Source organism: Callorhinus ursinus, unplaced genomic scaffold, assembly GCF_003265705.2.
Source record: "Callorhinus ursinus isolate GAN/ISIS: 27379988/994484 unplaced genomic scaffold, GSC_fseal_2.0 scaffold82, whole genome shotgun sequence".
Classification (NCBI taxonomy): Eukaryota; Metazoa; Chordata; class Mammalia; order Carnivora; family Otariidae; genus Callorhinus; species Callorhinus ursinus.
This window is the reverse complement of record NW_027397144.1, coordinates 590,080-616,838: the sequence shown is the minus strand read 5'-3', so window position 1 is coordinate 616,838 and position 26,759 is coordinate 590,080. Positions and strand designations below refer to the sequence as shown.

Here is a 26,759-nt window from a genome sequence, read left to right as displayed (position 1 = left end):
TTTCACAGAGGCCTTCCCAGTTCCCCAATCCATTCTCCTCTTCCCACATCATCTCTCCCACCCATCTTCTATGTTATCATCTCAGTGCTTGTCTCAATTTGTAGTTGATCTGTTTGTTTTTTGCCTGCTTCCCCCAGGGATGGTGGGACCTTTGAGAGCAAGGACCATATCAGTGTTGTTGACCTTGGTTTTTCAGAGTCTGAGCTCAAGAGTTGGCACACCATAGATGCTCAATAAACGCTAAGGTGATGAGTCACACATTGCTGAATTTGAAATCATACAATCCCCCTCCCCGTGCCCCCCATGACTGTGGTAAACACAGAGTTAACACAAATAAGTGGCCCACACTCATCATGGCTGGCAAAGCCGTCCAGGCGGTCATGGGCTCGGGGGCTGTTGGTGAGGGCCAGAGCATAGGAGACTATGGCTATGGCAAAGGTTGTATTAATTTTGGGAAGGCGTTCCTCCAGAAAGCTACGGGCTTGCTCCATGCTGGCAGGCAAATTCTAGAAAGTCAGAGAGAGCAAACTAGAGGGGGGCAATTAGAGGAAAGGGGTCTAGGAGTTAGAAGAGAGGGATGCATGGGGAGGGACATGACGATGGGGGAACTTCTGTGGGCAGAGGATCTAGAGGGCTCTGCAGAGCCTGCCCTCCTCTTGGAGACTTACCGGTATCTCCTGGCTGCACACGTACCTCCCCTCATCCAGGGCAATCAGGACAAGAGCTGTGAGGGATATGTCTGCTTCAGAGCCTCGGTAGCCACCCTGTGGATGCAGGATCACACCCATGATCCCCCTAGTGTCTTGGAGAGACTTTTCCCAACCTCTCCTGTGTGCCCTTGAAAAGCTCCCACGTGCTCGGCTGTGGGCTGGAGGATGCTGAAAGCAGGATGGGGAGAGAGAGGAGGAGAAGGAATCACCTCAAGATTTGCCTGTGTGGGGTCAGCATTACCAACCTAAGCCAACAGCCATGGAGGGTGATGTGTTACACTCTACACTATCTCAAAGCATTCTTTCAGCAACTCCATTTTCCTGATGAGGAAAGTTGTGGTCAGAGAAGTGGTCACCTCATTGCTGGTAAATGACTGATTTAGGGTTTAAGTTCCTCTTTAGTCTTCCAATTCCACCTTCAGCCTTTGTACTGGGTTGAATAGTGTCCCCCCCAAAAAAAATTCATGTCCACTCAGAACCTCAGAATTGATCTTACTTGGAAATAGGGTCTTTGCAGATGTAATTAGTTAAATTAATAGGAGGTCATACTGATTAGAGTGGACCCCATCCAGTGACTAGTGTCCTAAAAGAAGACCATAAGAAGACCCACAGAAGGAAGGAGGGCAAATGAGGATGGGGACAGAGGTTGGAGTGGAGCAGCTAGAAGTCAAGGAATGCCAAGGACTGCCCAGAGGCCATCGAGCTAGAAGAGACAAGAAAGGACTCCCCCCCCAGGGCCTTCAGAAGGAACATGGCCCTGCTGACACCTTGATCTGGGACTACTAGCTTCCAGAACTGTGATAAAATAAATACATTTCTGTTGTTTTGAGCCATCCAGTTTGTGGTACTTTTTACAAGAGCCCCAAGGAATTAATTCCCACCCCACCATCTCTTCTTCCCATGGTGGCCAATGAAGCTTGTGAACTCTTGAATCAAGTTGTATCCCTCCTGGGTTCAAAACCCTCCATGGCTCCCATCTCACTCAGAGGAAAAGCTCAAGTTCTCCCTGCAGCGCCAGAGGCCCTGCACCATCTGTCCCACTCCCTCCCTCAGCTCTCCTCCTCACCCTCTCCTCCAGGGTTGCTCACTCTGTTCCAGCCTCCTCACTGTTCCTCAAACATACTGGGCACTTCCAGTCTCAGGGCCTTTGCACATGTTGTTTCCTCTGCTTGGAACACTCTTTCCCTGATTATCCACATGACTTGCTCCCTCACCTCCTCAGGTCTGTACAAACGTCATCTCTTCACGAAGCCTCCAAAATAACACCCCATCACCTTGATTCCCCCTTCCCTGCATCTTTCCCCATGTCACTTCTGCCATGCATGCCACATCACTTAGGTCTCTCTCGTGCTCATCGCCTGTCCTTCCTCCATGAGAGTGTCCACCCATGAGAGAAGAGATTTTTATTTTTGTCTATTTTGTTTGCCCAGGGTCCTCAGTGCTTAAAGCAGTGCCTGGCACATTGTAGATGCCTGGTAAGTGTTTGTTGGTAGAAAGAAACTCCTTTCTGTGAGCCTGTGAAACCTGTTTGTAACCCCTCTCTGTACCACCTCTCTGTACAGCATCTGGCTCCTGCTCACACAGGCTTCCCAACTCCCTAACTGCTCTCTTTATCTGGGGTTGCAATCTGTCTTTTCTGGGTTCATGCATTCACCCAGAGTTTTATTCAGCAAGTATTGGCCAACTATGATGAATCAGACGTGCTTCCCCCCACTGGAAGGACTCACAGTGCAGGGAAAGCAAACCTTGAACAGGCTATTTCAAGTCCTCATTGAAGCCACCAAGGCCCTGCAGGTTTCAGGGCCTGGCATCTCTCCTACCCTCTCAGGCCTCAGGATGGACTACCCCCTTTCCCATCTTTGGGCTCTGGTCTCTTCCTTTTCCTCAAACATGCCAGAGCCTCAGGGCCTTTGCATGTGCTGCTCCCTTTGCCTGGAGCTCTCTTTCCCATTCTTTCCCCACCAACTCTATTCCTTCTTTAGGTTGCTGCTTTGTTGTCCCTTCCTTTTGCAGGTTCCCTGACCAGGCATGGCCCCTATTAAATACTCTCTCCTGGTATTTCTTTCCCATGGAACTTAGCACAGTTTTGATTTAAACAATCACTAGTTATAACCATTTGGCTAACTTCCATCTTCCTCCCACACCCCAGCTTGTGAGTACTACAAGGCAGGGGTAAATGTGTAAATGTCTTGCTTACTGCTATGCTTCCCTTCTGTCTAGTACAAGGCCTGGTACACAGCAGTTGCTGGACAGATGTCTGTTGAATGACTGAATGGCATCCCTACTGTCATGGGTGCAATAATAGAGATACAGGGCTGGTATTCAGGGGAGGCCCCTGGAGGAGGTTAAATCTAAAGAGAAAACACAATTTGGCCAGCCAAGGAAAAGAAAAAGTGATGGGGGCGTGGCTGTTCCATGCGGAAAGAGCAGCAAAGGCACAGTGAGTTGGAGGGATCTGTGATCAGGGAGTAGTGAGGGGTAAGGCTTGTGGGGAGATACAGAAAGGAGGGATATAATAGAGAGATACCATCATAGACACCTGTGAGCTACGGAAGGTGTTTGAACAGGGGAGAGACATCCCAGACTGTTTGAAAGCTATTTCTGGAGGTAGATGTGGAGGAGTATTTGGTAGGGATGGCTGTGTTGGCTGGGAGGTTGAAAAGACTCAGCCCAGAGGAAGGAGAGCCAGGACTGGAGACACTCAAAGTGAAGTGGGCACATCACGGGGTCCCAGATGTGCCCAGCCTCTCTGACATTGTAACAGAGTCCAGGGAGGTCCAGAGCAGAGGGATGTGATGCTGGGTGCCGGGCCCTGGCTTTTGCCTGTTCTCATTTTACCTGCAAACAGGTCAGGGGCCCGAGATTCACCCCATCAGTGCGTAGAGCCCTGGATTTGAACAGCCCAGGAGCGGGGAGGGTAGTGGGCACCCGCATTGATGCCATGATCACAGGGCCATTCTCCAAGAAGTGCCCATCCTCTGCCTGCCTCTTGGTGATGATCCAGTTGGCAGTGGCACAGAGAGAATGCAGATCAAACGTGCTGGTTGTCATGATAGAGTAGGCCAGGGCAAAGACCGGGAACACGTAGCTCGTGAGCCTGTCAGGGGGGGAGATGGGGTGGGTGATGACTGGGAATAGCAGCCAAGGGGATTCAAAGACAGGGGCTTCTACACTAGGGGGAGTCTACACCTGCTGTTCCAGACTGACCCTTCATTTGCTGCTCTCCAGATCTAGCAGCATGGACACTAACCCCTCTCTCCGACATTCAGACAGAAGCTCTCTATTCAGGTGCTCTCAGCAATAACCCCTGTGTAACCCCCAGACACTATCACCCCCAAAGTTACCCCCAAACCCTAAACTCCCAGGTAACCCTCAGGTAAAACCCAAGTAGCAATACTTCTGGCCCAGAAGCTGCCTGCCCCAAGCCCCTGCTGCACGGGTGTTCCTAGGGTCATTAAGCCCCAGGCTGGCCCTTGGGCTTCATTCAGGGTGGTTGTGGCAGGACTGCCAACATCCCCATCCTTACCAGGTGCTTCCCGGGTGTCCGTTGCTGATGTGGTAGGTGCCATGTGCACTCCGGTGGGTCAGCATGTGGGTGTAACCTGGGGAAATGGGTGGAGGAGAATTTTCAGGGTTGATTTGGCATTTGGGTGTGGCTATGAAGGGGAGTCAGTTATCAGGCATAATCTGGGGGTAAGATGTGGGTGTGACTTGGGGGTGCATCAAATCTAGGTCTAACTGTAGGAGGGAACTTGTCTAGGTGTATCAGGAGGTGGCCGCAGGGCCCAGGTGTGACTGTGGGAGCCAGTGTCCAATGTCATCTGGGAGTAACCTGGGAAATCAAAGGGTGTGACTGGGAATTTCTGCTCAGAGGGATTGTGGAAGGTGGAACCCAGGAAAGGGGTACTCTGGGGGCCACTACCTGGGAGTTTCCTTGACGGTTGTTTCTTGGCTATAAATTAGGGGTATCACTGTGTCTGTGCAGTTTAGGGGAGGCTACTCCTGGGTGTAATCTCGGAGGCATACCTCTCAGGTGTATTCTTTTTTTTTTTTTTTTTTTTAAGATTTTACTTATTTGACAGAGAGAGAGACAGCGAGAGCAGGAACACAAGCAGGGGAGAGGGTCAGAGGGAGAAGCAGGCCTCCCGCCGAGCAGGGAGCCCGATGTGGGACTCGATCCCAGGACCCTGCGATCATGACCTGAGCCGAAGGCAGACGCTTAACGACTGAGCCACCCAGGCGTCCCCTCAGGTATATTCTAAGTGTTGCTACTTAAGTATTACCTGAAGGTTGCCTGGGAGCTTACTGTTTGGGAGTAACTTTGGGGGTGATAGTGTCGAGGTGTTACCTGAGGGTTGTTGTTGAGAGCACCTGGATGGAGAGTTGGTGTCTGAGTGTAATCGGGAAGAGGGGTCAGTGCCCAGATTAACTGGAGGGTCTCTGTCTGGGTATAACCGGGAGTGTGCATCTCTGGTTGTTACCTGGGAGGTGCGGATATAACCTGGAAAGGGGTAATGGGGAGGCCACCACCTGGGATTATTCTGGAGTTTTCTGCTTGGGGGTTCTCTAGGGGTATAACCCAAGGCATGTCACTGACTGGGTGTAACCTAGGACAGTGTGTGAATATAACAAAACCTGAGTGCTGCTGCTTTGGGGGTAAACCAGGGTGTCTGTTGTCAGACTGTAGTCTGGGAGAGGGGTCCAGATGAAGGAGCACCTGGGGGACATGGTACCAGGTTGTAACCTGGGAGATGAGTCAGGGTATGAATGTTGTCGGGGAGAGTCCCCTGGGGGCCACACCCAACCCTGACGGTACCCCAGCCACCCTTCCAGAGAGTCCCGGAAACCCTCATTGAGGTCCCAGGAGGGAACCCCTCTTACCTCTGACGATGTTCTGTATCACCTGCTCCCTGAGTTCCGCTCCAACCTTGCCTCACTGGCCAGCAGCATCCAAATAGCAGCTCAGGATGATCACAGGTGCCAATTTGCTCAGCGTCTGCTCAGGGCAACCAGTCGGGACCCTCAGCAGCTGCCATTTTTCTCCAGGTGTCAGGGTGCCCAGGATTGTCTCGCCAAGGATGTCACCTATCAGATGAGCAGAATCATCTCGGGAATGGCCTAATCCATCATGGCTTTCTGATCAGCCCACATGGGCACCCCAGCCCCTCCCGCCCCTGTGCCCAGGCAGGTGTGGGAGGAGCCAGCTCCCCAGTCTCCCAATCCCTCCCCCCAGGAGTCATCTCTGTTCTAAGCACCTTGGACACTGACAAACACTTCTGCCTCTGTATTGGGCACCATGTTCAAAAAGTTCTGTTTTGGCACCACTTCCATCTGGGTTTGACCTAGGTTGAGCAGGCACAACCCTCTGTGACAAGCAGATTCTGAGGCTGGGGAGGTCAGGGTGTGCAGAGCCGGGAGGAGCTCAGACTGCCCACCTGGCTGGACCCCCTCATTTCAGCTCCTCCCTCCATCCTGATGTGGCCCTAGGATCCCACATGCTCCCCGCAGACCCCACAAACCTTGGGGGTTCAGGAGGATGCTATGGGATATTTGCTGTATCTGCCCTCCCGCCTGTGAGATGTAATGATGAAGCAAGTTAAAAACAACAGCAATAATACTAATAATGACAATCACAATGACAGTAGGGGGAGGTATTGGTTAACTATAAAGAGCACAGACTCTGGATCCCAAGTATCTGGGTTCAAATCCCAAGTCTTCTCTGTTCTAGCTGTGTGACCTTGGGCAAATTACTTAACCTCTCTGTGCCTCCGTTTTCTCGGCCATAAAAGGCTCCTACTTCATATGGTTGTTCTGATGGCTCAATGAGTTACTGTTCTTAAAGTGTTTCCATCATAAGTGCTGAACATGTGTTTATTAAGTAAATAAATCAAGTAAATAAGAGAAGTAAATAAAGTATTATTAATGGGTTGTGCACAACCAACATGAGATATAATTTTCACAGGTCTCTGATTATTATTCACAGGTCTGGGTGTGATGATGGTCACACCTTGCAAATAAGGAAACAAAGGCTCAGAAAAGTTAAGTAACTTGTCCAAGGCCACACAGCAGAGACGAGGCTTGAACCCACCCTGACAACAAAGTCCCATAGGGGGAGCTCTGTGACTGAACTTTCAAATCCATTCTCTTGCACCTCACTCCCATCTGAGAGACCTGTTTGTCGATCCCAGGCATACCCGTCCATCCTGTGATCACACCCTGGGAGCCCCGGGGAAGCCCTCTGTCTGCACCAGTAACAGAAGGTGGGGGCACCCATTACCTTGACCAGAAGGGTCTTCCTTATGTGGTCCTCAACCTCAGTTGTTCTAATCCTGACCTCCACATCCACTTTGCCTATCTCAAGTGGGAGAAGCACAAAGGGCACCATCTTGGAGGAGGTGGGGGGCATGACCACCCCCCGGCGGGAAGGGGCTTCTGGCTTGGATGCGCTGCACAGCGCCTCCTTGTGGGGGAACTCCACACGGACCTGGGGCAAGGTGGGCAGTTGGGTGGTCTAGGACCCTAGTCACAATTCCCTCCCTCTCCCCACCCTGAAAATCCCAAGTAAGTGACAGCACAGCATAGTGGTTGAGAGCAAAGACTTTGCCTGACACTTACGTGTTGTGTGACCTCAGGAAAGCCCCTTCACCTCTTTGTGCCTCAATTTCCTCACTTCTACACCAAAAACCACGATAGCAGCCATCTGCTGGGATTATTGTACATCTTAAGTGAGAAAATACCCCAGAAGCTTTTTAAAAGAGCAACCACTTCACTGGCCCGCTCCAACCCCTTTATAACACACACCGATGGATGGTTTGAGAGGAGGGGAGGGCTCAGGCTTCACCTTGACCTGCTCCATCCTGAAATTGTACAGCACAGCTTGGATCTGGACCTGCTCATTCCTGACCACGGAGGAGGGCAACTTGAGATCCACAAAGAATGATTTCTTAACTGTCAGCTCAAAGGGGTCTGAGATGCAGAGCCCTAGAGCCAGGGGAGTATGTTGGCATTAAGCAGAGGCCAGCTGTCCCAGGGCTGGGCAGGACCACCATTCTCCCAACTCCTCAGCCCTGGGCTTGTGGGGTCACCTTGTCCAGGCTTGAGGCTGACAGCCACCAGCTGCCATGTGGTGATGGAATCTGGCACATTCACAAGAGTGCTGTAGTGGGAGATGTCTCTGGCGGGGAAGGGGGGCATTAGTGAGTTTGTGCTCAGAGCCTCTGCACTGGGGGTCACTGTCCAGGGGTTAGTGGGTCGCTAGAGGGTCGTCCTTTTGGGGGAACCACTGGGATTTGTATGCCCCTCCAGGGCGGTTATACTGACTATACCGAGAGCTCAGTGTCACCAGTGGGGGCACTGGCTATGATTGACATCCACTGATGCCTGGGAGGGCCAGGGACCAGATGCTGCTGTGGGGGCTGTGGTCCTACCCTGATGTACTTTTCGGCAGTTTAAACTTCATCCAGAGCCAACTCTCAGGGAACAAGGTTCGGATAGGCTGGTCCTCCAGGAAGATGTCAATTCCAAGTCCTCATCTTCATCCGCTTCAGGGAGAGGATGTGGGGCAGTGTCCCTTCACATCTCTCCCATGGTCCTCCCACCCCATCCCGTTGTGGCCCATATCTCCCCTTGGCTTGTCCCATGGCACTTCGCACCCTTTGGGCAAGCCCCAACCGCCCCCCCCACTGCCGCCGCCTCCTGCCATGGCCTCCTTACATGTCCCCAAAAGCAGCTGCTCCTCCCGGGCGTCCTGAGTCAGGGCCTCAGACAGACGGCAACAGCTCAGGAAAGCAGCAAAACAGGTTGGTCCCTGGCGGACATGCCGGGTCCTCTCTTCACACGACAGCCCCACCGGGCTCTCTCGGAGCCCAGCCTCACAGCACTTTTGCTCTAGCTCTGTCTTGAACTTGTTCACCGTGGGCCAGAGTTAGAGTGACTGAGGGGGTGCTGAGCGGGACCGGAGGAAGCTGGGACCCATCTACCTCAATGCCACATACACCTGGTCTCTCTGTATCCATAACTCTGGCAGTTGTTGGTCCTAGCACTTTACCTGTATCTTCCTCCTGAAGCCTCACATTGAACCCATGTGGCGGGTTCTGCTGAGGAAGCTAAACAACAGAGAGGTTAATTCACTGGCCCGTGGTCACACAGCTCCCAAGGGGCAGAGCTGGGACTAGAATCCATGCTGCTGCTTCTCTTTTTCCTCCTCCTCCTCCCCTCCCTCCTTGGCAGGGATTGGTAATGCCATGTTTTCATATTAGAGATACCATTTCAACTTCTTTTTTTTTTTAAAGATTTTATTTATTTGAGAGAGAGAGTGCACACAAGCAGGGGGAGGAGCAGAGGGAGAGGGAGAAGCAGACTCCCCACTGAGCAAGGAGCCCGACATGGGACTCGACCCCAGGACTCTAGGATCATGACCTGAGCCGAAGGCAGATGCTTAACTGATGGAGCCACCCAGGCGCCCCATCATTTCAACTTCTGATTTTCATCATGTGTTTTTAAAAAATCAAAACATAAAACTTGTTGTAAAGCATAATGTCAAGTTGAATGCTTCTAAGTTAGCAAACTGAAGGCATACACTTAAAGATAAAAATATAGCAATTCAGGGGCACCTGGGGGGCTGAGTTGGTTAAGCGTCTGACTCCTGGTTTCAGCTCAGGTCATGATCTCAGGGTCGTAAGACTGAGCACTCAGCATGGAGTCTGCTTGAGAGTCTCTTCCTCTCCCTCTCCCTCTGCTCCTCCCCCTGCTCACACACACTCTCTCTCTCTTTAAAATAAATAAATAAATAACTTAAAATATATAGCAATTTAAAAATCTTATTGTTTACCACTGACATAAATTATAGTTAAATGATACAACTTATCATTACCATAAACAAAACAACGGCTTATATTATAAACTTTTCCCAGGGGGTTAGCATAATTTTCTTTAATACGAAAATTAGAGTTAAGGTTTTGTCTCAATTTCTATTAGGTTTCACTTACTTTCTCTTTATTTAGATCCACAAAGTCATTAGCACTGTTCAAAGAGACTGAAAAATCTAAGATTCGTAGAACCCATGCTTCCAACACCACTCAGTGCTGCCTCCCATCTTCCCTGAACTCCAGGCTCACATCTTACTCTGGTCCACACCCTGGCCTTGGGGATGGTAGGTTTGCTATTATCCACTGGTACCCAGCATCCATCTCTCCTTTTGTCTACATTCACTCTTGTATCACAAAGTCTAGACATCTAGAAGCTGCATTTCCCAGACTCTCTTGCTGCTAGGGTTCTAGATGGGATAAGATTCTGCCACAGAGACACTCTTGTGTAAGATTTGGAGGGTGGAAGAAGTGGAAGCCATTTTTCCTGTGGCAGTGGTAGCTGACAGGTGAACCCCGGTCACAGGTGAACTCTGTGTGTTTTTGTAATAGGCACTGTTTCTGCACTTTGTTATCTACCCACCAGCATCGCAAGAGATATTGGCAGAAGTTTCCCGAGATTTCACACATTGCAAAACTGCAGTGGATCTTGAGTCCCAGCAAGCAGCCTTTTGATGTCCACTCCTACAGACCATCTAACGATTTTGAAAGCACCGGACTCCCATCACCACATCCCTCCCTCTCTGCTTGAAGTACATGGAGTGGTTTCAGTTTTCTCTTCTAAGCTCTGATGAATACAGTAGTTTAGGGAGCCAGGAGGGACATGTCCAGCTTTAGCTCTGACCTGCATTCCTTTTGGTCTCCAGCCATTTCAAGGAGCGGCGGTGACGACTGGCAGGGGGGCTCTGAGGACACTGCCAGTCTGAGGGTCAGAGAGAAGAATGAGAGGGCCACTGTCAAGATCATTATCAACATCCTTGATATTTATTAGGTGTTTACAGAATGCCCAGTGCTTTCTAAGCATCATTGCATTTAATCCCGCAGCCTCCTCATATTCATGATTCACCACTTAAAAATCTGTGCCATCTTCATTATGCACAAACAATGAATCATGGAACACTACATCAAAAAAAAAATCTGTGCAATCTTCAGGGAGTCACTTAAACTCTCTGGGCATTAATTTCTCCAGCTATGTAAATTGGTACAATCATAGTTCTAGCAATGAGATCATGCATATAAAAGTACTTAGTACAGCGTCCAGCTCGTAGTAAATAGAAACTGTTATTGTTGTCATTATTTGTAGCTGAGAGAAGACACTCCTAGTTGTGCCTAGTATCCACTTCCCCCTTCATCCCGGGCAACTAAACCTCCCTCTTTTGCATATCACTCGGAATGAAGACTACATTTCCCAGCCTCCCTTGCAACTAGGTAGGGCTACATGACTGAGTTCTGGCAAATGAGATTTGAGAAAGTGTCTCCCCTTCCCACTTCCCTTCATACTCTTGCCTGGCATGAGGTCCTGATGAGATGCCGTCTTGGAATATAGCAGAACAACAAGCTAGAAGGAGTTTGAGTCCCAGAATGACATCAGAACTGTTACTGAGCAAGAAATAAACTTCTCCCTTGTTTAAGCTACTGTTTGTATCTCTGACACCCATGGCCAAACCTGTATCTTAACTAAGAGGTAGTGAGTCACTTCTATTATTATCCCCATTTTATGGACAGAGAAATGGAGCCTCAGAGAGGAAATGTAACTGACTCAGGGTAAGTAGGAGGGTCCTAGATTTTAGCCTGTCTGACACCAAACCTCATGTTCTTTTTTTTTTTTTAAGATTTTATTTATTTATTTGAGAGAGAGAGAGAGAGCACATGAGAGGGGGGAGGGTCAGAGGGCGAAGCAGACTCCCTGCCGAGCAGGGAGCCTGATGCGGGACTCGATCCAGGGACTCCAGTATCATGACCTGAGCCGAAGGCAGTCGCTCAACCAACTGAGCCACCCAGGCGCCCACCAAACCTCATGTTCTTAACCACTAGACAACACTGCCCACCCACCCTACCCCCAGCACGTCCCTTCCTGTACCTGAGCTTGCTGGGGTGTGCATCCCCGTGCTCATCTTCAGGTCCAATCCAGCATCCTTGAACACAGCAAGTCCGTCTTTCCCACTGCCTGCCGTACAGCCAATGTCATCTTCTTCCACCACATCCCAGACCTGGGGGTTAAGATAGGAACCTGGCTTTGGAGCTTGTATGACCTTTTCAGGGAAGGAGAAATGGTGCACTGAAATAGCTGGCTCAAATAATAATTCTCACACCACCTCCCATTTACTGAGCTCTTAGTACCTTCCAATCTCTAGCTGTGCGTTAGCTCCTTGAATCCTTGCAACCATCAATGTTGCCCATTTTACAGCTGAAGAAGCCGAGGCCCCAGTTATTATTATTATTATTATATCCAGGCAACCTCCTGCCCCAAAGCCCACATATTCTCACCTTCTTCTGTGTGAGCTTGTGTTTGCTGTTTAAGACATAGACAGCCTTGTCCACGGCCACCAACCCCACTGTGGCCTCTTCATCACCTGTCACCTTCACTTCCACCTGGCTGTTGAGCCTCAAAGTCTGGAAGGGTCTTTCTTTCTTCAAACCAACCTTCAGCTGAGCCAGGAAAAACAGAAATGTCAGGAAAAGGGGCTCATATGCTACCAAGGGACTTATCCAAGTCTACTTTCAAGTTTGTGCTCCTTATAGCTCTGATGGAGCATCCAGGAACTTCACCAGGCCAATCCCAACTCCACACATTTACCTGCATATTCTCTATGCCCCAGGGTGAGCTTTTAAGGGCACATTCCTCTTCCCCACCCTGCCCCCAGACTTGGAGCCCTTCAACTTGGACAGACTATCTGCCCATGCAAGTTTTATGATGGTAATGTGCAACTTCAAGGAATTTGGCTCACCGTCCCCATGCATTTGTCATTCACACCAACCCACACGGAGTCGGCCACCAGTTCAGGATCCTGACCTGTTCCCCCAGGCAGTAAATAAAAAGCCAGGATGCAGGAGGGCAGCATTTCTGAAGTCACATCAATAGTGGTTATGGTGTGGTCACTTTTTGACTGATGTTTGGCATGCACAATCCGGCCCTTACTCAGGACCTTGGAGACAAGGGAGGACAAGAATGAGAAGGGTAAGGTCAACCTTTTCTTGAGGCCATCTCAGCTCACAAGGGAGACCCACAGTTCCTTTGCTTCAGCCCCTTAGTCTGAGGCCACCCCAGATGGTTCCCACCTTCACACCACTGTTCAGTTTCTCCAAACCAGCTAGCCAGGGATGTTCCAGGGAAATAATTCTTTGGCTTAGGTTTTAGTCCTAGCCACTCACCAGGATGGTGAAGTGAGTGATCCATTTCTCGGCTTCAGAATTCTGATGTCCTGTGACAAGGTTCAGGTAGATGCTGCTGCCAACCTTTGTGACTGTCTTCACCTCAATGTGCAAGACGTTCCCTGACCCACCCTGAGTCGAGTAAGGCCAAGCTGTCATAGTGGCTGAAGCCCGCTCTTCTGGCCGAAGAGGCTCATCAGTATTCTACCTGGGGAGAGTGATGGGCAAGTAAACTTTCAGCTCTTCTAGCTCACACAGCTCCACTATCCCTGCCCCATTAGGTTGGTACCAGGATAGGGAGCTTCTCCCGATTTTTTGCATTTGTGTTGATGGTCAAAATGGCCACTCCATTGGCTGACGTGCGGTCTCGTTTGTCTTGGCATCGGACAAGGACTCTAGAGGCTGGGGACCCATCAGGATTTGAGACGAAGACCTGAGGTAGAATCAGGTGTGAGATGATAGGCCTGGTGGTGGCCTGGCATGAGAAGTGGGTACTGGGAATCTGATCTGGACAGGACTGCCTTGTATAGCTGTATGGGTTGTCCACTGAACAACACTGGGGACACCATTCATGTTAGAGTCTTTATGAATGGCACCCCCTCAAGTTTTGCAGTGTGCAATCATATGTGATGGTCCTGGGTGTTGGTGTGCTGGTGGGTGGAGGTGGAGGGAATTGGAGTGGAGAGATGTGGAGGGCTTGGGGAAATCTTTAGTAGGACTGGCACCAAAGGATGTTTCTAGTTTTCTTAATGTCCATCAGACATCTCAAAGTCACCCAAAATGAATGCATATAAAAACAGCATGTTTGCTGTGCAAAAGTAGCCTCAAGATAACCCCCTGAGCACCACCTTCTAGCTTGACTGTGACCACTAAGCCCCCCATAGAGAAATTATGGAGTCGTCACAGTGCTTTGGGGGGACCCGGGTTGAGATTTGAGAGAGACTTGGGACTGGTCTGGGAGGCATGATGGATTCATTTCTCTAACAGATAAGTTGTGGGGGACAGGTGAGTCCAGTGTGGGTTTTTGTCTCCTGAGAGGGGCCTATTAGGGGAAGGGAGCCCCAAGACCCTGGGTGGAATGAAGTCAGACTCTGACCTTAACGTGGAAGGGCATCCCAGGCTTGAAATACTGGGGTGTCCTGATGAACTTGATGCTGTATGTCCTCCGGACGATCTTCACCCCAGAGGTCTCAGCCTGGACCATCTCACCCCCTGGAGAGACAGGGGACTGTGAGGTCTGTGGAGGAGGTCCAGTTTCTTGGGGGAGTGGCAGGGCTGCTCGTATGGGAAGCCTGTCTTGGTGAAGACAAGGAAAGACAGTAACACAATCTCAGCTCCTTCCAGCCTTTCTGGCATTTTCGCATTTCTCTGATGAGGAAATGGGCTGGGAGGTGGCCCGTGGTCACATGGGTGGAATGTCTAGGTTGGGTAAGAACACTGTCCTGACCTCAGCCAGGAGCTTGGGTGAGGGTGGCACCTGAAGAGAACACGGTGACGTTGATAAATATTGAGGCCCCAGTGAAGTCCTCTTCTGGGCCTTGGAATGTGGACATCAGTGTGTCCTTCTGGAGGGAGACGTGGCCCAGACCTTCAGAGATCTGCTCTCAGGGTGAGAGAGAGAAGAGGAGATGGTTTCTTGGGGAGAAGAGGAGGGTTGATAGGGGGGGAAATTGGTGGGGGGAGAGGTCAAGACTCAGTCACCTCCACTCTCTGCAGGGAACTCTGGATGGGCATCCGGTGGGAATGCAACTTCACCCCGAAGATGGCCAGAGCATGTCCATCCACTGGCTCTTTGAAAACATACCTGGGGGTGGGTGGAGGGTCATTCCACTGGCTCTGAAGCACCCACACAACTTCGTGTGGTTGCAGAGATGTCCTGTATGACCTCATGAGGCTGCAGGGATGGTGGTAAATCTCTGGGAGGGGCAGAGTGACCCCTGGAAACTTAGATGGTTTCATTGCTGACCTACACAACCCTGGGAAGTGATAAATGTGTCCCATAAAGCTTCGTGTTGGGTTGCAGATATAGCCTGTGCAACCTCACAAGATGGTGGAGGTAGCCCATAAACCTCATCAGGCAGCCTAGGCGGCATGCATAGGAATGGTCTGCATAGTGTTGGGAAGTGGCAGATATAGCCCTTACAACCTTAGGTGGACAAATGGTCTGTACAACATCATAGTGCTGTGGAGATGGTCTGGACAATTTCGTAAGATGGCAAATGTGCCTGTGCTACCTTGTGGACCTTCAGAGATGGTCCGAGGCATGGGACATGGCATGACTTCATTAGGTGGGTGAGGTGTCCTATACAACCCCAGAGACCTGAAGGGATGGTCTGTACTATCTACACATGGCAGACATGGTCTGGACAACCTCATAAAACAATGTAGGTGGCTAAGGATATCTCATGGGTGGCAAAGAGTACCTCTATCCTACCTTAAGTGCCACAGAAGTGGCCTGCTTCTCTAACTATTCAGGTTCTTGGCATTCCTGGTCCTCTGGCCAGGCTGGGGAGAAGGGGACTCACCAAGCCTCGATGTCCACACCCAGAGCCTCATCGTTGAGGTAGAAGAAAGTCTTGTTTGGCTTCAGCTGGACCTCAAATGATGGGAGCACTGGGTGGAGTAAAGGCAGTGGGCACCCTCAGTATTTTGCTGTCCCCCCCATCCCCTCCCTGTTCAGTCTTTCCTCAGTGACTCTTGCAACCCCCAAGGATTGGAACACATATTCCTGTTCACCAGCACCCAGCTTAGGATCTAGCACACAGTAGGTGCACCACGAGACCTCTTTTCCACTTCAGCTCTGTTCCTTGCATGTCCCACCTTGCCCTGCCCATCACACCCTGCTCACCATAATCCCTGACATCAAAGGCTGCCTTGAACTTCTGCTTGGCTGCACTTTGGTAACTGGCTTCGATGCTCCAGGTCCCAAAACTGAGACACAGAGAATTTGGAGAGATGGAAACTGAGAAGGAGAGCCTCCATCCCTCCATCCACAGGGCTCCCAGCAGGGCACCTGACAATCTGTGGGAGTTCAAAGGATCTTGTGAAGAAACCATCCTTGGCTAGCAGATTCCGGCTGATCACAGTGATCCCCTCCGGGTTCTGTGGGGACAGGGGGTGGGTGTTTCATGCCCCAGGCCTTCAGCACATGATATAACCTCAGTGTCTGGGATCCACCCTCCCATCAGGAGAGGCCACCTTGATGTCCAGAGTGAATATCCTGGTCACAGGATCCATCTTGTGGTCCACAACAAACACCTGGTATTGAACTGGAGGGAGAGGGAAGACTCTGAGTTCTGGATAGAACCTGAAGAGGGAGGTAGTCGTTAGGATCTTGGGTATTAGGATATAGGGGTCTTTGGACAGAGGGTGACCTTGGGAGGTGGAATATGACAGGCACTGGGGGAGACTGGGAATGAGAGTCAGCATCTGCCCTAGGCCAAGTGCCTGGGGGCTGTACCCAATTGCTCAGGGGTGTAGATAGGCTTGTCTGTCTGGATGAAGATGTAGCCAGCATGGGGAGCCACCGGCACTATCTTCTCCATGAATGAAGTGGTTGAGATGGGTGCCCAGGTTGCCCGGATGATGACATACTGCTGCCCTGGTTGTGGGGGGTATATCAGGCTCTCGGGAACCTGGGGAGAGAATCCCACACTCCTCAGGCGCTGCTGAGGTCACCATCCCTGGGAACAAAGCCCTGAGCCAGATCTTGGGAGAAACAATTGAGTGGGGGCCCTCTGGCTCTGTGGTTGGGAGCAAGGTTGCCTTGCAGGTTCCTCCTGCACAAGGACATCCGGCCAAAGTGGGAATGCAATCCAGTCCACGGTCAGCTTCCCAAGCCACCAGCAGAGGGCGCCTTTTATTAATTCTCACAGAGACATCATCTGGGCTAGTCACTGCCCTTGTTGGAGCCCAGACTCAGAGGACTTTGGATTTCTAACAGGACGGGACATAAGAGGAGGAGTAAGTATATTCAAACCCTGCATCTATTCTCCAGTGTCCCTCGTGGGAAGTCCCTCTAGAGTCTGCCCCTCTCCATCCTTGCTGCTGACCCAGAGCCTCCCTCTGTGGCCACCCTTCCTGGCCTGTCACCTACCGTCATGGAGGCCTGTTCCATAAAGTCGTTTTCTTCTGAGAGAATGAGGTGGCTCTTAGCCATCACTGCCTTCTTCATGGGGAAGTCCCGTATGGTAAGGTTCACTTCGAGGGTCCCTTTGAGGGACTGCTGAGAGTCTGAGTGAGCCTGTACATGGATGGTCTCAGGGCTGCCAACCCGCAGGGCTCAGGGGGTCACCAGGACGTACCTGCCAGTAGACAAACACAGGAGCATGGCGGGGGAGGGGAACTCAAGTGGGGGAAGCCGCAGCAGAGAGGCAGGCTCACATGCAGGGAATCACGCAGGCAGCAGCTGAGTGCCCTCCATTTCCCAGACTCACAGTGGCTCAGCATGGGCAAGAGGTGTCTCCAAGAGGAGTAGAATCAACCCCACGAGCCAGGGCACATCCATGGCGGTAGGGGGCTGATGTGCAACCACAGGCCACAGACGCCCGTTCTCTTGTCTGCTCTGTTTGCCTTGGCCTGCCGCGGCTGAGTTAATATCTAAACAGAAGTGGGGAGGGAATCCCCATAAATCCAATGGGGGAAGAGGGGGCTGCTCCTCCCTTCTCAGCCCATCCTCCACGGGAGGCTGGGGACAGCTGCACTAGGAAGTATTCCAGTCCGCCCTTGGAGGCCAAGCTCTCTGGGCTCCTTTTCCAGAAGGCAAATTATACATATGAAACCAGGGACAAAAACACATCATGCTTGAGGCATTCCTGGAAGAAGGCTTTCTCTGTCCTGAAATAATTTTCACTGCCTGTTTAATATGCCCTTTAAAGATGTTGGACCAACTTTGTGGCGTCTGCCTCTTAGAAGCAGACGGGTTGAAGACAAGTTTATCTGGTTCTTCTTCTTCTTTTTCTTTTTTCAGTGAAGCCAATACTGCTAGCTTGGAGAGTCTTGCTTATTGGAAAGACCCAGATCTCCCCGAAACAATGATAATATACATTTATCCCACAAAGATTCATTAAGTATTGGCTATGAGCCCAGCCCTCCTTAGCATGCTGGGAACACAGCAGTGACCACAATAGACGAAATCCCTGCCCCTGTGGAGTGGACATTTAAGGAGGACTTGCTAAGGGCTTAAGGTGCATTTCCTCCTTAAACCTCACAGCCTCTTGTTAATTAGGATCAAACTGTGCCCTCTTTCCAGACTCTACCTTTGTAGAGAGCTGGAAAACCAAGTGTGTTAGAAACAAAAGGGGAAGGTGGGATCTAGTCATTCATTCCTCAGGCATTTACTGAGCACCTACTGTTTGCCAGATGCTGTTCTACCCGCTCTTTGTGCATTGACAGAAGAACCATAAATGTCCCACATTTATGCTGAAGTAAGAGTTCCCACCTATTGTATCGATAAGGAAACAGGCCTGCTGAGTGAAGGCAACTTGCCCTGGGTCAGGCAGGGAGCCGTGAGGCTCCGGGTGATGCTCTTGAGTCCATGTTGAGTCCAACAATCTCTTGTGAAGCAAAGAATCAACAGAATCAAATTAAGAGCTAGATCAGGGAAGCAGATGAGACCTAATTTGGAAGGTTCTAGAACATCGGTGCCGTCTTTGATGTTTCAACTCTGTCCCCCTGCTCTGTGGGGTGCTCCGCTGGTGCTGTTCAGCCCTCCCTTAGCTGGGGGTGGGCTCCCCCCTTCACATCTTTGTCCCCACACCAGGAGTCCACATCCCCCTCTCTGTCCCAGGAGCTTCCAGGTGTCCAGAACAAGGCATTGTCCAAAAGTGTGGGATGGCAGGGGTTCTCAGTCCCTCCCACCTTCTGTCCAGTCTGGGCCCCCTCTCGCCATGCCAGTGTCTCTCTGTCTCCCCAGTGGGAATCCTGGTCAGGTAAGCACATCTGGGGCTTTTGAAACCTGCTCAAGCCTGCAGCTTCTTTGAGTTTCAGTTTTGTCTTGGGGGTGGGCCCAGGAAGGGAAAAACAGAGGAGGTAGGTCACACTTTGAAAACAAGGTGATATAGCTTCATCATCCGATGAACAAATGGATGGAGGCGAAAACGGGGGCTGGGTGAAGGAGTGACAGGAGCTCACATCTCGTACATCTGTCTCCTCCTCCCCACCCCAGCCTCAGCTCCCCTAAATGAAGAATAAGCATATGTTCAATAACTAATATATAAAATAAGTTTGAGCACCAGCTGCATGTCTGGCTTTGTTGTAGGTGCTGGGGGCACAGAAGGGAACAGGACAGAAACCCCTCCCCCTGGGGAGGGGCTGTTTACTGTAGCTGCCTTCACCTGGATTCACCCTCTCAGGGCTCTAATGACCCACCGACCCACGTCGCCAATGGAAAAGCCTAGGCCCTAGAAGGTAAAGCGTACTGCCCGAAACTGTGCAGCTAGGAAACTGAGACACAAGGAGGTTAAGGGACTTGCCTAAGATCACACAGCAAGTTAAGTGAACCTGTGTTTGAGAGGGAGGAGGAGCAGGGGGTCGCAGACCACCTGTGGGATCCCCCCAGGTCCCCTACACCAGTTAATGGTCAAGTTCCGCCTTTCGCACTTGGCCGCGAGAGGGCGCCAGCGAGCCTCCAGCCAGACTGAGGAGCGCTCGGCCTCCTCCCACAGGAATGCGGGTGGTGGAGGGAGGGGACGTTGGCCGCACGCCCAGAGCAGCTGCTACTGCCGCTCAGATCCCGCCCGCCTTCCCCTCCCTGGGACCTCGGGTTTGCAGCAAGCAAGCCAGGGCAGGAGGGACGGCTTTGCAGGGATGTGTCGGCTCTGTTTTCGCTCCCTCCTCCTCCCGGCTTCCAGCCCAAAGCTTCCCGGGAAAGGCCGGACGGGATCCAGGAGGTTAGGAGTCATACCCACAGCAAGATTTCAGTGAATGGCTGTCATATACGAAACACCTAAGCCCCGGCACTTAGTAGGGACTTTCTCGTCAGCAACCCTTCCATTGTACAGGTGAGGAAACCGGAGCTCAGAAAGGTGAAGTTTCTTGCGTCTTGGCGTGCACGTGGACGAAACCGCCAGGATGTGCCCTGCTTGGTCACTTGCTGTCTGAGCCCAGGCTCCTCCGGTCATTTCTTGGTCCCTGAGGGCGTCTGATCACGCACTTGTTTTCCCCAAGGCTTCAGGAACTGCCCTTGCTGGTCCCTAAGGGCATCCATCACGCGCCTCCCCTCCTGGTCCAAGGAGGTCTGGTGCGCAGTGAGAATTTTCAGGGGAAGCTTGTTGCTTGCTATGGGAGGAGGGAGAAGAATTCAGCAGTCACGTTTGGGGGTGATTATTGGGTCTGAAAGCGGTGTGATATGCGCTCCAACAGAACTGACAGCCTGATCAGGGAAAACTACCCCAAAGTAAGCAGCTATGAGGGCCCAGAGAAACCTCCTAACCCATCCAGGCTGGGGAGTCAAAGAAGGCATCCTGGAGGAAGCGGTATTTAGGCTGAGACCTGAAAGTCTTAGGAAAGTATGGGTAATCCAGGGCAAGGATTAGGGGTGGGAGAGAGCAAGATGGTTTTGTTTCAGGGGGAGGGAACAGCCCATGCAAAGACCTGGAAGGGAGGTGGAGCATGGTGATTTGGGGAGGAGTAAGAAAAGGGTCTTGAAATCCTTCTTCTTAGGCCACAGAGAATCTCATTTCGATGCATTAATTTACCCACTCTTTCTTTCATTTGTCAGATATTTGGATATCTACCTCGTGCCACATACTCTTGTAGGTGCTGGGGATGTAGTTGAGCACACAACAGTCTTCTCCCCATGGAGCTGACATTCTAGTAGGGGGAGAAAAGCAAAAACCAAATAACTAGTATATGTCAGGTGGTGAGAAATAAAGCAGGTTCAGGGGACAGAGTGACAGGGTACTATCTTGTGGCCTCTCCGAAAAGGTGAACTGAAGAAAGGAGCCATGTGGCTATCTGGGAAAATTGTTCTAGCAGATGGAGCAGCAAATACAAAGGCCCTGAAGTAGGAATGTGCATGGAGTAGTTAAGAAATAGTAAGGAGGTTAGTGTCCCTAGAACGAAGTGGGTGAAACAGAGAGAGTGGGAGATAATTTGAGATTAATATTCAAGGATCAGATCATGTAGGAGGCCTCATAGCTGTGGATTTGAATCTAAGTAAGAGGAGAACCACTGGAGAATTTTGAAAAGATAAGTGACATTATTTTTCTGTTTTAACAGAATCAGTCTGGGTAGGTCCTTTGTTACTCTGATTTGAAATCCAAAGGTAGCAACAATACAAAGGGTGAATAATTCCATGACATAAATAAGGCAAAATGACACCACAGGCATGTTGAAAAAAATAGGGGAGAAGTGCACTTCAAATTACAGTCTCCCTCATCTCCATAATATGTAAAGAGTTTCTAGGAATTAATAATAAAAATATAAACAATCCAATAGAAAAACTTCAGCAAAATGTGTGGTCAGAATGTTCACAAAAAATGAAATACAAAAGGTTCTCTGACATATGAAAAGAAAGTCAACTTCACTCATAATAAGAGAAAGGCAAGTTAAAATAAGAGAAATATGAGATAGTAATTTTTACCCATTAGAATGGCCAAAATGTAGAAGACTAATAATGTGCAGTGCGGTGAGGCTGTGGGGAAGTGACCATGCTAACATATGGACATCAGCCCTTCCCAATAGAGATGAATTTGATAATGTTCATAAAAATGACAAATACATAGTTTCTTTGGCCAAGTAATCCCATGACAGAAATACTTGCACATGTGTGAAATGATGTACGCAAACAAGGTTATTCATATATAATAGGAAAGGATTGGAGAGAGCCCAAAGATTCATCAGTACGGGACCAGTTGCATGAATTATTGTCCATCTACACAATGGAATATATTGCAGCTGTGCAAAAGAATGAGGATGTCTGCTTGGGCTGATATGGAAATGCTTCTAAGACATATTATTCAAGGAAAGAACTAAAGTTTGCATTTAAGTGTATAGTATGCATCTTTTTGTGAAAAGTTAAATAAATATATATGTATATACACATGTGTCGATTCATACATATTCTGTTTTCCCATTAAAATACTCCATATTTATTTTTTTAAATTGTGGTAAAATCTGAACACCATAAAACTTACCATTTTAACCATTTTCAAGTGTGCAGTTGAATGCTATCAAGCACATTCACATCACTGTGCAACCATCCCCACCATCCATCTCTAGAGTGTCCCATCTTCCCAAACTGAAACTCTGTCCCCATAAAACACTAACTGCCCATTTCCACACACCCCCCCAAGCCTCTGATAACCGTTGTTTTACTGTTTGTCTACAAATTTGCATGTTCTATGTACCTTACATAAATGGAATCATACAATGTATTTGTCCTTTTGTGTCTGGCTTATATCACTTGGCATAATGCCTTCAAGGTTCATCCGTGTTGTAGCATGTGCCAGAATTTCCTTCCTTTTGAAGGTTGAATAACATTCCTTTGTATGTATATACTACAGTTTGCTTATCCATTTATCAGTTTTTTTTTTTTTTCTGGTATAATCAGAAAGAAAATCTGGATAGATAACTCGAGGTGGAGAGTCAGGAATTAGGCAGTTGAGGGAAAGAGGAGGCTGGGAGAATTGCTTTTAAAATATTCTTTTATACATACATATACACATATATATTGATTTTTAAAAACACTGAGCATTTTATCAATTCAAAAGCTGTTTTTAAAGGATCTTCTGGGCTGTGGTGTGGAGAATGGATTGTAGGGGGCGGCAAGAGCAGAAGGTGGGAGCGGGGGGGGGGGGAACTGGTGCAATACTCCAGCTGAAAAACGCTGGTGGTTAGATTAGTGTGAGGACCCAGAAGGTGTTGTGAAATGGTTGGGTTCTGAATATATTTTGCAGGTCAAGCGAACAAGATCTGATTAGTTGTGAGGTATGAGAGAGAGGAAGTAGAGATGACTCCAAGATTTTTGGCATGAACAGACTTATCTTTGCTAAGATGGGGAAGATAGAGGGGCGAGTGGGAGTGTAGAAATCAAGAACAAGGGTTAGTGCGTCTTCAACACCTTCTGAACATTGGCCGATTTCTGTTGGTCAGCAATAGCATCCAGCTAGAATATAACGACAGTCCCCCCTCCTCCATTTGCTTTTGTGTTGCCATCTGGATTGGTGGTGATTCTTCCTTATATGCAGCAGAAGTTGACTCAGGGTGATTTAAGCTGCAAAGGAATTTATCGGGTGGATATATTGGTGGCTAATGAAATCACCAGCCTTTGAAGATGAAAAGGGACAAAGTAAGAGTGCAGGCCAGCAGCTAAGGCCACAGCTTAAATCATTCTCCTGAAACCAGCCGGCACCTCTGGCTTTTGCTGACAACCCTGGGCGCTTGCAATGCCTCTGTCCCTTCTGCTCCCTCCCTTTCTTGATCCCTCCTCCTTTGGGTGGTGGGTCCTCAAATCTAAATCTGTACATCTGCTGAGTGGAATTGGGGTCACTTGCTCGCTCCTTAGCTGCAAAGGAATCTGAGGGAGATGGCCTGGTATTTTCCTCACATGGAGAGTGTCTGTGAGTATGGGGTTTGGAATATTGTATGCCCCACCCGTAAATAAGTGAGTTTGGCTTCACTTATGGTGTCTATGATGGCTTTTCCTTCTTGGCAAGAAGGTAATTAGTCTTTTTTTTTTTTTAAGATTTTATTTGTTCAGGGGCGCCTGGGTGGCTCAGTTGGTTAAGCATCTGCCTTTGGCTCAGGTTGTGTTCCCAGGGTCCTGGGATCGAGTCCCACATCGGACTCCTAGTTCAGTGGGGAGCCTGCTTCTCCCTCTCCCTCTGCCTGATGCTCCCCCTGCTTGTGCTCTCTCTCTTTCACTCACTCTCTCTGACAAATAAATAATATTTAAAAAACTTAAAAAAATTTATTTATTTGAGAGAGAGTGAGTGAGAGAGAGAGAGAGCATGAGCAGGAGGAGGGACAGAGGGAGAAGCAGACTCCCCACTGAACAGTGAGCCCAATGATGATGCCCCAAGGGGCTGGATCCCAGGACCCTGGGATCATGACTTGAGCAAAAGGCAGATGCTTGACTGACTGAGCCACCCAGGCACCCCAAATTTGTCTTTTGAAATAATTTATTTAAGGGAGTTTCTTGAAAAACAAAGAATGTTGGACATAGAAATCAGGATGGTGGAGAGCTTTGGGGTAAGGCAGTCAGCAAATATCAATAATGTTCTAATGGTGGAGTCTGATGGTGGGGTACTGTGTGTGCATTTTGCTCCCCTGCTCTTTCACACACATACATTACATCAGTCGGAGTCCTGGATGGAAAGAGATAGTACACTCAAAGTGGGTAATTTGGGGATCAATGAAGACAGGGACAATTATAAAGGTGAAGACAGAAGGTGCGTAGCCCTACTGTGGATAGTGCAGTGTCATCCTGCGGGCAATTGTGGGGCCCCATCACCATCTTTAGCTGAAAGGGGCAAAGGGAAGGAGTGGTTCTCAGAAACTGGAGCTGGGGTCTCCTATGGATGGAGAGATGCTGCTAATGCACAGTGACCCCCATGGAGGGAGCTTGTGGGAGAAATACTCTGGTCTTTCTCCTCCCAGACTCTCATCTCCTGCTGATGCCTCCTACTGGCAATCCAAAGACTTCTTGCATATGTGTGCTTCATATATTCTTTTTTTTTAAAAAGATCTTATTTATTTATTTGACAGAGAGAGACACAGCGAGAGAGGGAATACAAGCAGGGGGAGTGGGAGAGGGAGAAACAGGCTTCCCGCCGAGCAGGGAACCCGATGCGGGGCTCGATCCCAGGACCTGGAATCATGACCTGAGCCGAAGGCAGACACTTAATGACTGAGCCACCCAGGCGCCCCCATATATTATTTTTAAAACATGTATTTAATTTTTACATCGAGATATAATTCATATACCATAAAATTAAGCGCATACTTCAGTGGTTTTAATATAATTACAAGACTGTGCAACCATCATCATGATCTATGTTCAAATATTCTTTTGCAGATATTCCAATATTGCTTCAAAAATCCAATGTCAGGGAGGGAAAAGAAGGGGTTCATTTGACCAAAAATATTAAGTAGCCCCATTATCTCTGCACTGACTCAAAGAGACCTCTTTTGCAGACCCTGGACTCAGTTTCTCTTTCCCTAGAAGAGGTTACTAGAGACCCCTGAGGACCAGCATAGACTTTGAGTTGGACAGACCTAGGCTTGATTCCTGCCCCTCCCCTCTGCTCTGGACAACCTTGGTTTCCTCATTTTATGAACTGGGCAGGTTCTGAGTACCTCTATCTAACAAGGTTGCAAGAGCAAACATTAATTAAAACACCTTCACCTGGAGCCTAGCATTCCAAGGTGGTAGCTAAACACGAACCACACCAAAAGCTCCAAGTGAAATGGAAAAACAGTGCAGCGTGCTTTTCCTATCATTTCAGTGTTGTTATTGTTAGCTCTGCTTTCTGGAAGATGACACCAGGAAGTCACCTGCCCAGGGTCACCCAGTGAACAAGAAGCAGGGTCAACACTTATACCCAGAGTCCATTTGTTTCCAAACTCTCCACACGAGGGCCAGGAAACTTGGACCCCTATTGCTTTTTAAATATTTTTAATTATGATGAAATATACACAACACAAAATTTACCATCTTAGCCATTTTTAAGTGTACAGTTCATTAGTATAAGTCCATTCACACTGCCGTGCAACCATGACACCATCCATCCACAGAACTCTTTATCCTGCAAAATTGCAACTCTCTCCCCACTAAACATTGACTCCCCACTCCACCCCGCCTGGCTCTCACCATCTACTTCCTGTCTCTGTGGATTTGACTCCTCTAGGGACTTCATCTTAGTGGGATCAGACATTATTTGTCTTTTTTCTGTCTGGTTTATTTCACTGAGCATAATGTCCTCAAGGTTTATTCATGTTGCATCAGGTGTTGGAATTTACTTCCTTTTTAAGCCTGAGTAATATTCCATCGTATGGTTATACCTCATTTGGTTTATCCGGTCTTCTGTTGATGGACACAGGGATGAGTTTGCTTCCACCTTTCAGCCGTTGTGAGTAATACTGCTATGAACACGGGTGTGCAAATATCTCTTTGAGACCTTGCTTTCAATTCTTCTGGTTAATACCCAGAAATGGGATTGCTGGGTCACATGATAATTCTGTTTCATTTTTTGAGGAACTACTATACTATTTTCCATAGTGACTACACCATTTTACATTCTCACCAGCAGTGCCCAAGTTCCAATTTCTCTACGTCCTCACCAACAGTTGTTATTTTCAAGAATTTTTGTTGTTTGCTTGGTTTACTTATAGTTGCCATTCTAATGTGTGTGAAGTGGACCTTATTGTTTTTTAATTTTTTATTTAGACATAAGAAATTGAGCTTCATTAAATATTTAATACAGTGATTGCTAGTGGTTACAAATATATATTTTATGAAAAAATATACATGCACTGCTGGTGAGTGCACAAACATTTTGCTGAGGGAGTGTGTGGCCAGAAAAATCTGAAGACCCCTTAGTCAACTCAGTTCTATGTGGAGGGGGTTTTAGATCGTCCTTGTATTCCCAGGTCCAAGATAATAAAGTCCAGAGGTTGAATGAGGCAATCTATCTCATCTTTCAAGGTCCAGCCCCAATGTCCCCTCCTCCAGGATGCCTCCCTTGCCTTCCCAGATAGCTCCAGCTCCTTACTCTGGGCTCCTCAGCCCAGGGTCCAAGGGTCCCTCTCTGTGCCCCAGCCCAGACCATGGAAGGGTGTGTGTGTGGATGCTGAGGAATTTCTGGGGTCC

The 26,759-nt window shown here is 49.1% G+C and overlaps 3 protein-coding genes across 3 annotated transcripts; all 3 read right to left on the bottom strand.

The window, feature by feature from the left end:
• Positions 1-275: 275 nt before the first annotated feature.
• Positions 276-10,163, bottom strand: LOC112816505 (putative protein C3P1). Its single transcript, XM_073887668.1, has 11 exons — positions 10,158-10,163; positions 8,138-8,205; positions 7,796-7,884; positions 7,552-7,691; positions 7,123-7,194; positions 6,230-6,281; positions 5,966-6,052; positions 4,237-4,312; positions 3,639-3,807; positions 669-764; positions 276-506 (listed from the first exon to the last, which is right to left on the bottom strand). The coding sequence occupies exons 1-11, from the start codon at positions 10,161-10,163 to the stop codon at positions 276-278; spliced, it is 1,086 nt and encodes a 361-aa protein (XP_073743769.1).
• Positions 8,850-14,499, bottom strand: LOC112816575 (complement C3-like). The gene is made up of 7 exons (XM_073887667.1): positions 14,424-14,499; positions 14,043-14,158; positions 13,236-13,379; positions 12,947-13,150; positions 12,062-12,223; positions 11,655-11,784; positions 8,850-10,496 (listed from the first exon to the last, which is right to left on the bottom strand). Exons 1-7 carry the CDS (start codon positions 14,497-14,499, stop codon positions 10,408-10,410), a joined length of 921 nt encoding a protein of 306 aa, XP_073743768.1. The 3' UTR covers positions 8,850-10,407.
• LOC141371638 (complement C3-like) lies at positions 14,486-20,724 on the bottom strand. Its single transcript, XM_073887765.1, has 8 exons — positions 20,683-20,724; positions 17,043-17,250; positions 16,407-16,581; positions 16,145-16,215; positions 15,960-16,048; positions 15,795-15,877; positions 15,472-15,559; positions 14,486-14,750 (listed from the first exon to the last, which is right to left on the bottom strand). The coding sequence occupies exons 2-8, from the start codon at positions 17,118-17,120 to the stop codon at positions 14,633-14,635; spliced, it is 702 nt and encodes a 233-aa protein (XP_073743866.1). The 5' UTR covers positions 17,121-17,250; positions 20,683-20,724; the 3' UTR covers positions 14,486-14,632.
• Positions 20,725-26,759: the final 6,035 nt, after the last annotated feature.